Raw genomic sequence first — 14970 nt, 5'->3', positions numbered from 1 at the left:
GGTGTGAATGAGATATTTGGGGATGAGTACTTGAGAAGACCTAACAACAATGACATCAATCGCGTACTACAAATTTGAAAGGCAAGTGGATTTCTAGGTATGTTGGATTCAATTGATTGCCTGCATTGAGAATGAAACAAATGCTCAGTTTCATGGTAAGACCAATATCGTAGAGGTGATCATTACAAACCCAAAGTAATACTTAAAGGTGTTTCATCACAAGACTTGTGGATTTGGTATACATATTATGGAGTTACAGGTTCAAACAATGACATTAATGTGTTAAACCAACTGCCCATCTCTAACGACATTTTGCAAGGTCAAACTCCTTCCGTGCAATTTACAATTAATGGAATCTCATAAAATATGGGATACTATCTTGCCTCGTTTGCGAAGACCATCTCAATTCAACAAGGAGAAAAAATAAATTTATTTGCAAAATGTTAAGAATTGACAAGAAAGGATGTGGAGAGAGTATTTGGTGTGCTCAAATCTTGATTTGCAATTATATGTGGTGTATCACGTAATTGACACATTGATACGATAAAGTATATAATATTGACACATGTTATATTGCAAGAACATGATTGTTGAAGATGAATGATATACAAAAAATGGTAATGTTGATGTCAATTATGATCATATAGACAAAGAGATTTCAAGATGTATCTTGTGGTGCTCTTCCCGACTTTGTTACATACCTACAAACAAGATGCTATATGTATATAGGGATGACAACGTCTACCCAGACCCTCTAAAATATCCGCAAGCAAGGAAGGTATTTACCCGTATATTAGGGTTGGGTACGGGGACGGATAATTACCCACAAAAGAGAATTATGCATTTTTTTAATTTTATGACTACTAAAATGTAACAGAACCCTAAATCTAAATATCTAATCCCTCCAGGCCTGCCCTTCAGTCATTCACGTTCATGACACACGAACAAGTATTCAATATCATTGCGCCTTTGCTCTTCTCAAATCTCAACTGTGATTGTGAGTTTCACCATCATCGTAACCCACACCATCATGACCTATGCCACTGTGACCCGTACCAATGCAATCTTGTGCCATTGTGACTTCTGCCACCATGCCACCACGACTCGTGCCACTGCGACCTCTACCACTATGACTTGTGCCACCTCGCCACGACTATATATGTACTGATCTTCCTACAATGTCTGTTGTGTCTTTTTACTTGATACTGTCTACCAACACAACTTAGATTCAAGTGCCTTTCTTTCATTCTAAATGCTCAGTAACTGTGATTTCGGGTAGCCTTCTTTTGAAAAATAATATTGAGGTGAGAGAAAATAGAGAATGAAAAGACAAGATGCATACATTCTTACATTACTGATTTTTCTTTCTTTCTATTTTCATTTTAGTGTCCCAAATAAATCTTCACCCAAAAAAGTTGTCCTGTTGAAATGAGGAATTTAGGTATTTTATTTGTGATCCAATATTTTGTTTGCTAAATATTTTGTTTGGTGCTTTAATTGTGAACAATATTTTGTTCGCTAAATTTAGGAATTTAATGCCATGATGCATGTTGTATTGTTGTTACAATATTCTATTTGTTATAATATTTCTTCAAAGTGTAGATTTATACTATTTGTTATAATTTAGTGCTCTAAATTTGTATTCTTTATTGTTTAGTGCAGACCACAAATTGTAATTTTTTTATTGTTTCCTTTTTCATATAATGTTAATTATAGATGGAAACTCAACATGATATGTCTCCTTCAAAGGAATTTGCAAGTAGTAATCCTGTGGATAGTTCTGGTGTTAAAGATCAATCTACATCTGAAGCTGAAACCCCTCTTCCTATTATTAATGTAGGTGAGGGTAATGAATCTAATGATAATGAAGTAATTGAGGATGGCAAAAAAGGGAGATATATGTTGTTTGGAACCACTTCAAGAGAAGAAATATCAATGGTGAGGATAAGGCGGGTTGCAATTATTGCAACAAGCATTTAACAACCAAGAGATCTAATGGAACAATTCATTTGCATAAACACTTGGCAACTTGTAAAAGAAAACCATATAGGGATATCAGACAATCAATTTTATTGAAAGAAAAAAAGAAGGTAGGCTCAAGTACTTATATGAGTAACTATACTTTTGATCCAAAGCAATCAAGAAAAGACCTTGCTTACATGATTATAGTTCATGAGTGTCCATTTTCAATGGTAGAAACATTTGGGGTTCATAATATATTCTGAAGGCCTTCTGTCTTTGTTTAAGATTCCAAGTTAGAACACTGTAAAGAGTGATATTGTGAAGATATATGAGTATGAAAAGGTGAACATCATAGGATATTTAGAAAGCATTGGAAGTAGGATTGCTTTAACTACAAACTTGTGGACAGCTGAAAATCAAAAGAAATGGTATATGGCCATCACTGGTCATTTTATTGATGATAATTGGGAGTTGCAAAGTTGTGTCTTAAGGTGTGAATTTATTTATTACTTTAAAACTTCAAATACACATGACATTTTGCATTGTATTGTTATTTAATTAATTATTTTTCATGATAGGTTTGTGTATGTAGCATGTCCACACACGACTGAAATTCTTTGTAAGGTGTTGTTACAATGCATTATGGAATGGAATATTGATACAAAGTTGTCCACTATCACTTTGGATAATTGTAGTACTAATGATTTTCTTGTTGGATTGTTGTTAAACCAAATTGGTTCTTCTTCTCTTATGCTAAATGGTTAAGTATTTCACATGAAGTGTTGTGTACATATTCTAAATTTAATAGCTCAAGATGGGTTGAATGTTCTTGGAGAGGTTATAGAGAAGGTTAGGAATGATGTTGCATTTTGGACAACTTCACCTAAAAGAGAAGAAACCTTTAGGGAAACAGCACGTCAAATCAAAGTTTTTGTCACAAAGAAACTTATTCTTGATTGCAAAACTAGATGAAATTCCACTTATCACATGCTTGTTGTTGCATTGGCTTACAAAAATGTTTTTAATAGTTTGAAAACAAGAGAACATTTATACATGTTTGCCTACATTATATGAGTGGGAAATTACAAGAGAGATTTGTAGTAGGTTGGAAAATTTTCCAGTTGTAGCTATTAGAAATATGACTTCAAAAATGATTGCCAAATTTCAGAATATTGGTATGTTATTCATGGAATTGTGGGGATTGCTATTATTTTAGATCCAAGATACAAATTTAAGTTGTTGGAGTACTTTTTTCCTAAATTTTATGGAAGTTCATCTGCAATTGAAATTAACAATACCAAGAAGTTGTGTTACTCATTGTTTGAAGAGTATCAAGCTAAGGCTAAGGGAATAGTGAAAAATTCAACTTTACATGAAAATGATATTGAACCAAATTTGGATAATTTGCATGTTAACAATTTCCTCATTGACTATGAATCATTTGTGAATGAAACAATTGAGATACAAATAAAGTCTAAACTAGATCTCATCTCCACTTGGATGAGAAAGTTTTGCCTAGGAGTGCTAATTTTGATATTCTTGGATGGTGAAAAACAAATGGGATCAAGTATCTAATTATGCTGAAAATTGCTAAGGATGTTTTGGCAATCCCAATTTCAACTATTGCTTTAGAATCTTCTTTTAGCACCAGAGGTAGTTATTGAGTCCTCATCGTTCTAGGCTTCATGAGTTTACTTTGGAGGCACTTATGTATGCAAAAAGTTGGTTGAAACATAAACAACAAGGTAATGAAAACTACATTATTTTTTTTATTTAATTAGAATTATTTTATCTTCTATTGGTAGTTTTATTTATCATTTTTTATAGTCTAATGCATTTGTCTTCTTGTCATGTTCTAGTTTATATAGACTTTGGAGATAAACGCTTGCAAAAATATGCAGAAGTTGATTCTAATGATGAGGTCAAATATCCTATCCATTTGTGTTTTCTTTTTTTAATTTATAATATATAATTATAAGCTAATTAGTGTTACTATATTCTTTTTTGACAGGTTTTGGAGAATACTATCACCACATGATGTCCAAGTTTTATTAGTGTTTTTGTTAAGCGATTAAAACATTAACTTTAAGAATCATGCTATGTTGGATGATTATATTTGTAATGTTGTTTATTTATGACTTGAGTTTGAATGAATCAATGTTATGTTGCTTGTTTTTAATATTATGTGTCGATGTTCTTAATGTTGTATTTTTTAAATTTAAGAATGTATTTTGAATTTTTAGTAATTTTTTTGATTAATTTATATATTGATTTATTAACTTTATACATAAGTAAAGTGCGAGCCACGGGGTGCAGGTATGGGTATATGTACCCAACAGGTAAGTTGCTACGTGCACACGTATGAGACAGAGTACAGGTATAAGGATCTTTTTAGAATAGGGGTATGAGAATGGATACTATAGGACCCTAGTCAGACTCTACCCATTGTCATCCTTATATGGATACAAGAGAAATTAATCAATAACTTCAAGTAGACTTGGTGAAATATATTTGGGAACGTTTTGGTGCAAAAATGTTGAAATTTAATTTTTCTTTCTCAATGTCAATGTTTGTGTTTTTTTTCTTCTCCTGATCAATGTTTTCTATTAATCACAAGTTTAAATTATGCTCATAATTAAATATTGAAATTACTATAATATTTTCTCTCTTAATATTATTTTTTGATAATTAAAATTTATACAATTAATTACATATATTTATTTTAAACTAAAATTTAAAGAAACTTTAAGAGGTGGGGTCTATTGTGAGACCTACAATAATTGGCTTAAGATCTCAAAAGGAGATCTATCACTAGAGTAAAAAATAGAAAGATCTTGGATCTTATGTGACACCGTGGGGCTCACAAAAAATTATTCACCATCTCAAAATGAGATCTAGCTTTAAAATGCTTCTAGTTTCCCACGTTTGATATGTATTTTTAAGAAACGTATTCTCAAGAAATTATGATTCTTAGGAATTGTTTTTAACTCACATTCTCACAAAAACTTTCTTATGGAGGGGATGAGAATCCTACTTTTCCAAGTTTAATTTTTGTTTTATTATAGTAAAACATTATATTACTCTTATTAAATTATTTAATGTGGTAAATAATTAAATATATTGATAAAAAATATCAGGTAATTCTTTGATTCTTAAAAACTTATCTAAAGATTCCTAATGATCAACCAAACTAATTTTTTTCATTTCCAAAAATCTTGACTCCTAAGAATCATGATTTTTGGACATAAAAAATTTTCCCAGCTTGAAATAAGTTCTTTTTACATTAGAAAACACATAGACAACCAGAGAATAAAAAAAAAAATAGACAACCAAAGTAAAAATGAAATAAAAAATTGTTTATTTTCCCACAAAGTTTAACGGTCGGAAATGTAATACTATATTCGAGTCTTTAAAAAGGATGGACTAGCACTCTCCTTGGAATATTTAAGGTTAAGATTTTATTATAAGATTGTTTTTCATTTATCGTAATTAACTTAAAGAATTATATGTTTAATCAAAGAAATATTTATGAGAAAAAGAAGACATCCTTGTCATGCAAGAAAAGAATTGTATATCCAAAGCGTTCAGAAACCTATGGTGGCATCCTCGATTTTCAGTTCACTTGACATTTCTCTTATTATTTAGAAAAAGGGTATTAAATGAAAATAAAATATATTTAATATTTTAAGAACATATAAAAATTTCAATATAGTAAGAAAAAATAGATACAAAATGAAAAATAAGATTTTTGCAAAGTATGTAACTTAAAATTATTTCTTTTATATTTTTATCAAAATTCTCTAATCTTCTTGATATATATATATATATATATATATATATATATATATATAGATAGATAGATAGATAGATAGATAGATAGAGAGAGAGAGAGAGAGAGAGGAATAATCAAATTATATCGGTGTGTAAAGGTAAATATCATAAGAAGATGGATTGAATTATGATTTTAGAATTTTTAAAGTATTTTTCTAAAACAATAATGTTATCGTCTAATGGTAATGTATGCAAATACATATATCAGATTTTCATAGATGAGTTCAAACGATAGCCTTAGACTTTGTAAAAAAAACAAAGTTTTTCAAAAACAAAAAACAAATTCAAACCCTTAGTTAGTTTAAAACACAAAAGGGTAGATAAGAAATGATACGACACATGAATTTATATTGGTTTGTCTCAACCACCGATACTATTTTCAGTTCGTGAGAAATCACCAAGTTCCACTAACTTCAACAAGTTAAAGTGTTAATCATTGCCACTCCTAGCTCTACAACTCAAGCTTTATACCAAGTTTGTTACTACTAGTATTTTTTGTCCTACCAAGTCATAGCTGGCTCTAATACAAATCAAAAGATTTGTTGTTTAACTTGTACACTAACTAACATTCAATCATGTTACAAACAAATATACAATCTTAACATTTAGTTTTTTTCTCTCAAAGTGTTCATTGTCTTTTGAGAGTTTTACAAGAATTTACAGAAATATATACAAAAAGAATTTGAATACAAGTGGGTAGGTTAGTTGTTTACGTCTTCAAAGCTTTTGATATTTATAGGTCTTCTTCAACAAGTGTTCATTGTCTTTAAATGGATGAATTTCTTCACTTTAGTTTATGTATGAAGAAAGTGTTCATTAAATGCAACCACTTCCTCATGCTGAAAAATCACTCTTCTTAACTATCATGTTGAATACTTCATAAGGAAACCACTTCCTTTTGCGTCAGACCAGATTTGCACAGCATAATGCATCTTTTGATGAAGTTTGGTAATAACTTTCAGATCTTGAACTTCATATATTCTTTATATGATTTGACAAATCCTGGGAGAATGTCTATGCAAAAACAAATATCAGACATAGAGTATTAAATAAAGTTTAAATGTTGTATTAGATAAGGACTTTAGTTAAACTATTGTTTGTTACTTCATACGCATATTTGTGAAGCATGTTCTGATATTGTATAAGACACAACTTTTAACCGCTGTATTTGTTTGCATCTAATCAAAATAATTAAGAATCCTAATATAAAAGGATATTAAATGAAAAAGAAATATCTATAATATTTTAAGAACATATAAGAATTTCAATGCATTTTCATTTTATTAAGAAAAAAATTAGATACAACAAGAAAATTAAGATTTTTTCAAAGAATGTAACATAAATTATTTCTTTTATATTTTTATCAAATTTTCTAATCTACTTGATATTATATATATATATATATATATATATATATATATAGAGAGAGAGAGAGAGAGAGAGAGAGAGAGAGAGAGAGAGAGAGAGAGAGAGAGAGAGAGAGAGAGAGAGAGAGAGAGAGGAATAATCAAATTACACCAGTATAACTGAAACAATTATTATAAAATCGATCCAACCGTTGAATTATATTTAGATATTATCAAGATTCTGAGTGTCAAATTTTATTAAAATTGAACTACAATAAAAAAATAATCAAATAATTCATATTTTTAAAAATTTATATTACGTCGATTTTAATTTATATGAATGGGGTAACAATTTTAATTCCAATGATTGATTTAAGAAAATATTATTCAATTGAAAGTTAAATATATCAACTCATATTTAATAATACTTTATGATACTAACCAAGATGAAACTGAAAATGAACTTATTATTCCAGTGTCAATCATTGTTAGATGTCAATCCAACATTTCATGTTGATTTTGTGAGGCAAATAAATGAAGTTGTCCATGCTGTGACTAAGGTGACTCTAACATTACTCAATCTCCATAAGTTTCTCGGACTTTTTTTTTATTATTGAGTTAATTATAATTATCAATGATATTAGTTAATTTGCTTTTTATATAGAAAACAAACATTCACAAATAAATTTTTATGTATTAAAAATATTTTCATCCATCCGACAATTAAAAATTAATTCTTCTACGACATAAAAAAATTGTTATCCTTTTTAATAATTTCTCTCTATCCACGTGGGGAGCCAGAAGATATCACAGTAGTATTCAAATTCCACGTGGCGAGAGGTTATAGGTGAACGAGATTGTGCGCGAAGCATAGCAATGCCTTCGTGGTTGTCACTTGCCACGGCGTGTGTCCCTCTTTGCAGTTTGCACACATGGCTCTGTCGTCGCCACTTCAGAACCTCTCTGCACTGATCTCTGCCAGCGGCAATGCCACAACAGCTACAGCACGGCCTCCGAGAGGGCGGCCCTGGGCGGTTCACGCGGCGTCGTCGGACACTACCACCGCCGCGCAAGCGCAGTTGGGTAGGTACGAAGAAGGGAAGCTGGAGCGACCCAAGTGGGTTGGGGAGACCCCTCTTTCACGTCTCGTTCAAGCTCTCATCTCCTTCAAGCCCTTGTTCTCTGTCCTCAAGCTTGGTGCTAGAAGGGCTTTGATAAGGTTCATCTTATTTCTACCTTCCTCACTTTCCTTCAACTTTTAAATTTTGCACAATTGCTTTAGTAATTTTTGTTTGAAAATTAGAAACATATATATGATGAGGGGTCTACGTACAATTGTACACGTTTAATAAATTTTAACGACAAAAGTAAATTTTATTAATCAAAATATTATATGAACCATTATGTATATCAACCTGTAAGTTTTTTATTTTAATCCTTTAAAGATTTAAAATTTGTGGTTTAAGTCCCTATTATCAAGTAACAACATTGATGAAGAGGTAATAGCGACATTGACAGTCCAATTAACTTTCCGCATCACCAACAAGTTCGACAAAGTAATCATGCCATGTGTAATTTTTTTGGGATAAATTGTGTTTATAGATGCCCATCAAAAGGACTAAAATCAATAACCCTTTATCTTATAGGGACCAATAATTCACCAAAAAATTATAGGGACCAATAAGTTATTTAAGCCTTCTAGATATGATTAAAAAAAAAACAGTTGTAGATATGAAATCTAGAGATAGATAATGTTATGCAAGTAACATCAATGAACTCAAAAAGGAGATATGAAATCTAGAGATAGATAATGTTATGCAAGTAACATCAATGAACTCAAAAAGGAGGGAGGTGAATTGAGTTTATAATTTTTTTTTGTTAATACACTCTAATTCCTTTTTGTATGATAATTATGATAATGCCTCAAGTAAATTTACAATAAAATAAAGAGATAAGGGAAGACATAATTGCGAACTTGATTTATATTGATTTAGTCACTTCTTGTGTTTACTCTAGTCCCCAAGCAACCTGCTTGAGAATTTCACCATCTTTCAAATTCTTTACAACAACAAAACACTCTTACACCTTGGGATGCCTCATCCTTTGTGTTTTAGTCTTTCAAGAATCAAGAGATACCACATTCTTGTTCTTACAAGGGATGTCTCACCTTTTATGTTTGAGTCTCTCAATAATCAAGAGATATCATACTTTTGTCCTTACAAGGGATGTCTCACCCTTTTTAAAAGTTTAGACAAAGAATATAAAAATTCACTCTTTGATATAGAGAAAATATTACAAATTGAAGCACTAGAAGGTTTCTCAATAATAATTGCATTTGACCAAGTTTTTGATCAAGAACTTGATGAATGAGAATGATTATTAATGAGATCTTTTCAAAAGTTTTTCATCTATATAAACGTGTTAAAATGATGAATATTTATATGTAGAAGTTATCGGGTCATTCCCAAAAGATATAACTCTTCAAAACATACTTTTTGGTGTAATTTTAAATTCCGAATTTCAAATAAAAAAGAAAAAAAACTTATACTATTACTTTTGGTAATCGATTATAAGATGTGGTAATTGATTACATTGATTCCAATTTAAATTAATCAAATGGTCAAATATTCTTATTGTAAAAACCTTTTAACAATTCAACCTAAGTCTTGAATCTTCTAATTACTTGACTTGTTTGTGTTTGAGATTTTTTATGTTATTTTGCTTTTGTCTACATGTCGTTTGCTTTTTGGCATCATCAAATCGTTTGCCTTTTGGCATCATCAAATTTTCTTATATTTTAATAACTTATTATAGGTTATAATAAATAGGTGCAATGAAATATCACTTTTTTATTATATTGTATGGAAATGTTTTGACTTCATCTAATTTATAAGAATTTTAAATCTATACTTTTATTTAGAAACCATTTGGATTGATAACTTATTAAATACGAAGTGTTGTTTTTGGTTGGTTGAGCAAAGGGACTTTCATGTCTCGAACCTAGGACCAATAACGGTATTGCAATAAGCAAACCATTACACCAGGCTGTAGACAGACCCATGTATGAGATGTTAACAATATACCTTCTAAGGCTCTCTTTTGAACACACATTTTTCTTTTTTTTTAAATTTATGTGGGTCTTTCTAATTTGAGAATAGGACCCACCAAATGAGTAATGAGACCCACATATTTTGTGGAACTCACATAAATTTCACTCAATAAGAGAGAACGTGTTTGGATTGGCATCTTACAGGTTACAACCATGAACGCCATCATCCCATAAGCAACTAATAGTTGCTTCTGCCTTATTTTACAAAATTTACGTGATATTGACACCAACGGTCCTGTGGATGTCGAATGAAACACTCGGTATGTCATAAAGAAAATGTAAGAGTGTGTGGTTAGCATTTCTCTCATTCATCTAATATATGAAAGGGATCCATTACCTCTATAGGAGTAAGTCGTGGACACTTACTCCCACTGAATAACTATTTATAGAATTTGAATATAATAAATCTAGCAGTTGAAATTATGTGATATTATCGTAACAATCATGCATACAAGATTATAGACAATCCAAACATTTGTTCATTTTGTTGACATGCCATTTACTTGTTACTACTACGTGACCTTGTGGTCAGGGTTTAAAACTTTTAAATTTTGCAAACATCCTTTTGTTTATAGTGGTAAGGTTGCATAACATACATCTACCAATTCCAAACTCCAGCAGATGGGCCGCCATTTGTATTGTCGTATTGTGTCAGCTTTTGACATTTCAAAATGGCCAGGTTACATTGAATTGATATTACACCATGTGTTTATGAAATGAAGTTCTGCTAAGCATGATGTCTTTATTAGAAAGTGAAAGTGGTTTTTGGATGTAAATTTACAGTACAGCTGAGAAGAACAATATACCTTGGAGGAAAATGGCACAAGAGATTTTAGAGTCAGAAGTGTATAGGGAGCTGGAGAGCATTCAAAACCAGTCTTTAGTGTATCCTGATTGTAAGTTTCTGACTTTCTTCTATTTACCTTTTGTGTTACCCTTCTAATCATTGTTGTCATTTCTCTTGCATGTTGTTGTAAATGATGGGGTGACTGCCGAATTCACTTCACAGATTATTTGAATCCATTTCATGCATATGAAGAGGGAAATCTTACATGGCTGGTATGTGGTAATTCTGAATTTTCTCATATGTCAATGGAAGGTTTAATTTGACAACTCCTTTCTTTGATAATCAGACATAGCATGTTCCTGTTTTGTAGGTGAACTGGTTGTGGTTGCTTCTCCCAACACTTCTTTTTATGTCACACACATTGTTTGCAGTTTTTTTATTACTGTCATTAGTTCAAATTTATTACTATTGAAGCTACTATTTTTCACCCACTGAAATGTAGTCATGGAAGAAACACCACAACAGTTAAAGTTTTGATTCTATTTATAGAGGAGTTGTGTCAAAGTTCTACCTTATTGTTGTAAATTTTAATACCACAGCCTTTTCACCTGGCATCCATACAAGATATGCATGGTAACAAACATTGCTGACTAATGTTTGTTGCAACATTTTTTCTTTGGGTGGGTGGATCAATTCCACCTTAATAATATGCTTTGGTTAAAGCATGTGTCTCTTCTGTAGGTTATAATATTTGCAGATGATCAAATTTAGTGGCTTGCTTGTGAACATTAGTATCTATTCTTGCACTCTATTGACAAAATTATGAGATTTTCCATGTGTTATGTGTTATTTTGTTATTTAGCAATTGTTTAAATAGGTGTCTCCTGGGCTTCCTCTTTTGTTAAGCAGACTATCATGTGTAACATCATGTGTATGGAAATCTATTAGCAATTATTTTTTGTTGCCAATCTGAAATAGAACAAAATTGTAAAATCTGGATTCAATGATTATAGGCAGCAGCAGAAGCAGAGGCTGCTACAATGTCAATGGCCAGACGAGCACTTCCTGATGCTTCTTCAATACAGGAAGCAAATCAGATACTGCGTGGCAATTGGCTTCATGCAATTGAACAACACCATATGCAGTATTCAGAATCATGTGTGATCGATGACATTCTAGATATTGGATGCTCTGTAGGTATAAGCACAAGATATCTTGCAGACAAGTTCCCCACAGCCAAAGTCACCGTGAGTGAGTTTTTAATGGATGAATAAATTTGCTTTCTTAATATGGAGATTGGAAATGGAGAGTGAAAATAACATAAAATCATTCTTGGTCAACTTGAATTTACCAAGAATAAAAGAAGCCTTATACTTGGTATGGATGTGCTTTGCGTATTGTGATATATATGTTTGTTCCAGGGACTTGATCTGTCACCCTATTTTCTAGCTGTGGCTCAGCATAAGGAAAAGAGAGCAATGCCTAGAAAATTTCCTATAAAATGGATACATGCAAATGGGGAAGACACAGGCTTGCCTTCTAAATCGTTTGATCTTGTCTCTATTGCTTTTGTGGTATGCCTTTTGTTTTCCCATTTAGTATTAGTCCTCATTTAAAGTTTCACCCACAAAGGTTGGATCTAAAAGAATGAACTAGTTTCTAATAAAGTTGCGAACTACAGTTCAAATCTTCACTGAGAGCACTAGCATTCAGTGGATTTTAATGTTTAGATTCCCTGACTATGTGCAGCTTCATGAATGTCCTACAAGAGTTATAGTGAATTTGGTAAGAGAGGCATTCCGTCTCCTTCGGCCCGGTGGCACACTAGCTTTGACAGATTTTTCGGTATACAATACCATCATTAAGATTTTTCCTATTTTCTTTTTTGGTTTCATGCTCCTATCACAAATGCTCATATTAATATTTCTGCCTTCTGCAGCTGAAGTCAAAGGTCCTTCAGGTATTGTGTTATCCTGTTTTCTGCTATATTGTTTCGTCTAATTAATAAATTTGGCTAAAATATGTTTTTAGAGTAAAAATTGGTATTAGTCTAACTTCGATCAATTGGCCCTTGAACTTTAGGAAAACAGTAGTTTTCTTCTCGAATCACAGATGATTTTCACCGTGAAGAGGGACAAAACCCCATTGATTTTTTTGTAAAATTCAGGGACCAAAATGGGTCAAAATTGAAGTTCGGGGACTAAAATCAAGTTTCATTGAAAGTACAAGGAATGCAAACATGCAAACATATTTTATCCTAAATATTTCCATGCCTTTTTCATTTGTTGTGCTAAACCTGTGGGGATTAACAAGTATTACTACATGTACATTGTTGTCTTGTAGGAATTGTCTCCGGTTCTTTTTACATTGGTTAAGAGCACGGAACCCTTTCTGGATGAGTACTACTTGACTGATATGGATGAAACACTTAGGGAAGCTGGTTTTGTGAACATAACATCAATTCTTACGGACCCCAGACACGTGACAATTACAGCAACAGTGCCTCAATGAAACATCACATCTTCTTGAGATATTTTATTTGTCAAGATGCTTAAAAAGGATTTTATTTATTCATAATGCATGGTTGTTCCTATATCCTTATCAGTGTACTGGTTTAATGTGGAATCTCTTCTTTCTGTTTTTCTTAACTGTAGCAAGAGCAGCTCACAAACTTTGCCTTCAATTTGAGGCATGCGTATGCTGTGGTACTTGATAAATCAGAGCAACAGGCCCATTTTATTTAGGATAAAGTTCAACTTTATTAAAAGAATAAATGTGGTAATGATTGAGCTCTTAATTTAACTACTAACGTGTTTCCATTCCAACACTTTCAAAACACTAACACTATGTTTGGATTAATAGAAACTGACGGGAATGAAACAGGGAAAAAAAACTAATTGCTACTTGTTCAAGAGAAGGAGTAGAAAAGGAAATTGAGAGTGTATAACTCAAAAAATTCTCCCCCCTCAACAGGTGTGAAAGTATGGGAGGAGAGTCGCTTGCCTGCTTTTTTTAGTTGTTTTAAAAATTAAATAAATAATTCACAAAATATAAAATAAAATAATAATAAAAAATTTGTTACAAAAAAAGAATATATATATATTTTTTATTTTATGGGTTAAAGTTGATTTAAATAGTATACAAATTTTTTGTTTTTTTTTATTTATGTCTATTCCTTCTACTCATTCAAATTTGAGTTGAGAAATTTCTTAACTTCTTTTCTTCTTATTTTTATTTATTCAATTTATTTTCACTTTATTTCTAGTGTTCTTTTTTTTTCACTCTCTATTTCATTTTTAATACAGATATAGCACAAGAGAACATTTTAGAAAGTTTCCAAAGATTTTATTTAAACTTATTTTATCATATAAACAATTAAGTAAAAAAAAAATAAAGATGTTTAATTAAGTTGAAACAAATAGCAATCCATATTAAACAAATGCTAACCAATATTTTTAAGAATTAAAATCAGTGATAACTAACACGATGTAAATAAATACATGTAGGGTTATAACGAGATATTCAAGAATGAACATCAAGGTTAAAGTTGTGGCAGCAAACATACTAAAGTTTACACAATGAAAACATGGTGTGAAAAAAAAACATGAAGATTCCTGTGATAAACTTAAAAAATAGGAGTGTTTATGAGATGGGACCGGTTAACTTGTGTATGTACCCGGTGCAAGTTTTGATGTGGCCAATTTTGTGGATCTGAAAATAAGGGTGGGTATACAGATTTAGATGTACTGGGTTCATTAAGTTTGTCAATCTTGCGGATAAGGAATTTTTTTTTAATTGGCATATTTATATCAAATTTTTTAGTCCAGTACTTACGCTCAAGAAACTAGCACGTTTTATATGTGGACTCACAAACTACCTATTTAATCTACCTAAGTTTATTGGACAAATATTATTATTTTGTTACGTTAAGAATT

General features: G+C 31.2%; 1 protein-coding gene across 1 annotated transcript; it reads left to right on the top strand.

Annotated features, from left to right (window-relative positions):
* The first annotated feature begins 8026 nt into the window (after nucleotides 1-8026).
* LOC114378250 lies at nucleotides 8027-13778 on the top strand. Its single transcript, XM_028336812.1, has 8 exons — nucleotides 8027-8358; nucleotides 11032-11144; nucleotides 11258-11307; nucleotides 12049-12282; nucleotides 12457-12609; nucleotides 12785-12880; nucleotides 12975-12995; nucleotides 13379-13778. Exons 1-8 carry the CDS (start codon nucleotides 8072-8074, stop codon nucleotides 13544-13546), a joined length of 1122 nt encoding a protein of 373 aa, XP_028192613.1. The 5' UTR covers nucleotides 8027-8071; the 3' UTR covers nucleotides 13547-13778.
* Nucleotides 13779-14970: the final 1192 nt, after the last annotated feature.

This window comes from Glycine soja, chromosome 12 (genome assembly GCF_004193775.1).
Source record: "Glycine soja cultivar W05 chromosome 12, ASM419377v2, whole genome shotgun sequence".
Classification (NCBI taxonomy): domain Eukaryota; kingdom Viridiplantae; phylum Streptophyta; class Magnoliopsida; order Fabales; family Fabaceae; genus Glycine; species Glycine soja.
The sequence above is the reverse complement of the archived record's forward strand: the minus strand, read 5'-3'. Positions and strand labels throughout refer to the sequence as shown.

Coding starts and splice junctions, on each gene's coding strand:
- LOC114378250 (XM_028336812.1), top strand. CDS start 8,072: ATGGCTCTGTCGTCGCCACTTCAGAACCTCTCTGCACTGATCTCTGCC. Junction 12,881..12,974: donor TAGCTTTGACAGATTTTTCG/GTATACAATACC, acceptor TGCCTTCTGCAG/CTGAAGTCAAAGGTCCTTCA. Junction 12,996..13,378: donor TGAAGTCAAAGGTCCTTCAG/GTATTGTGTTAT, acceptor GTTGTCTTGTAG/GAATTGTCTCCGGTTCTTTT.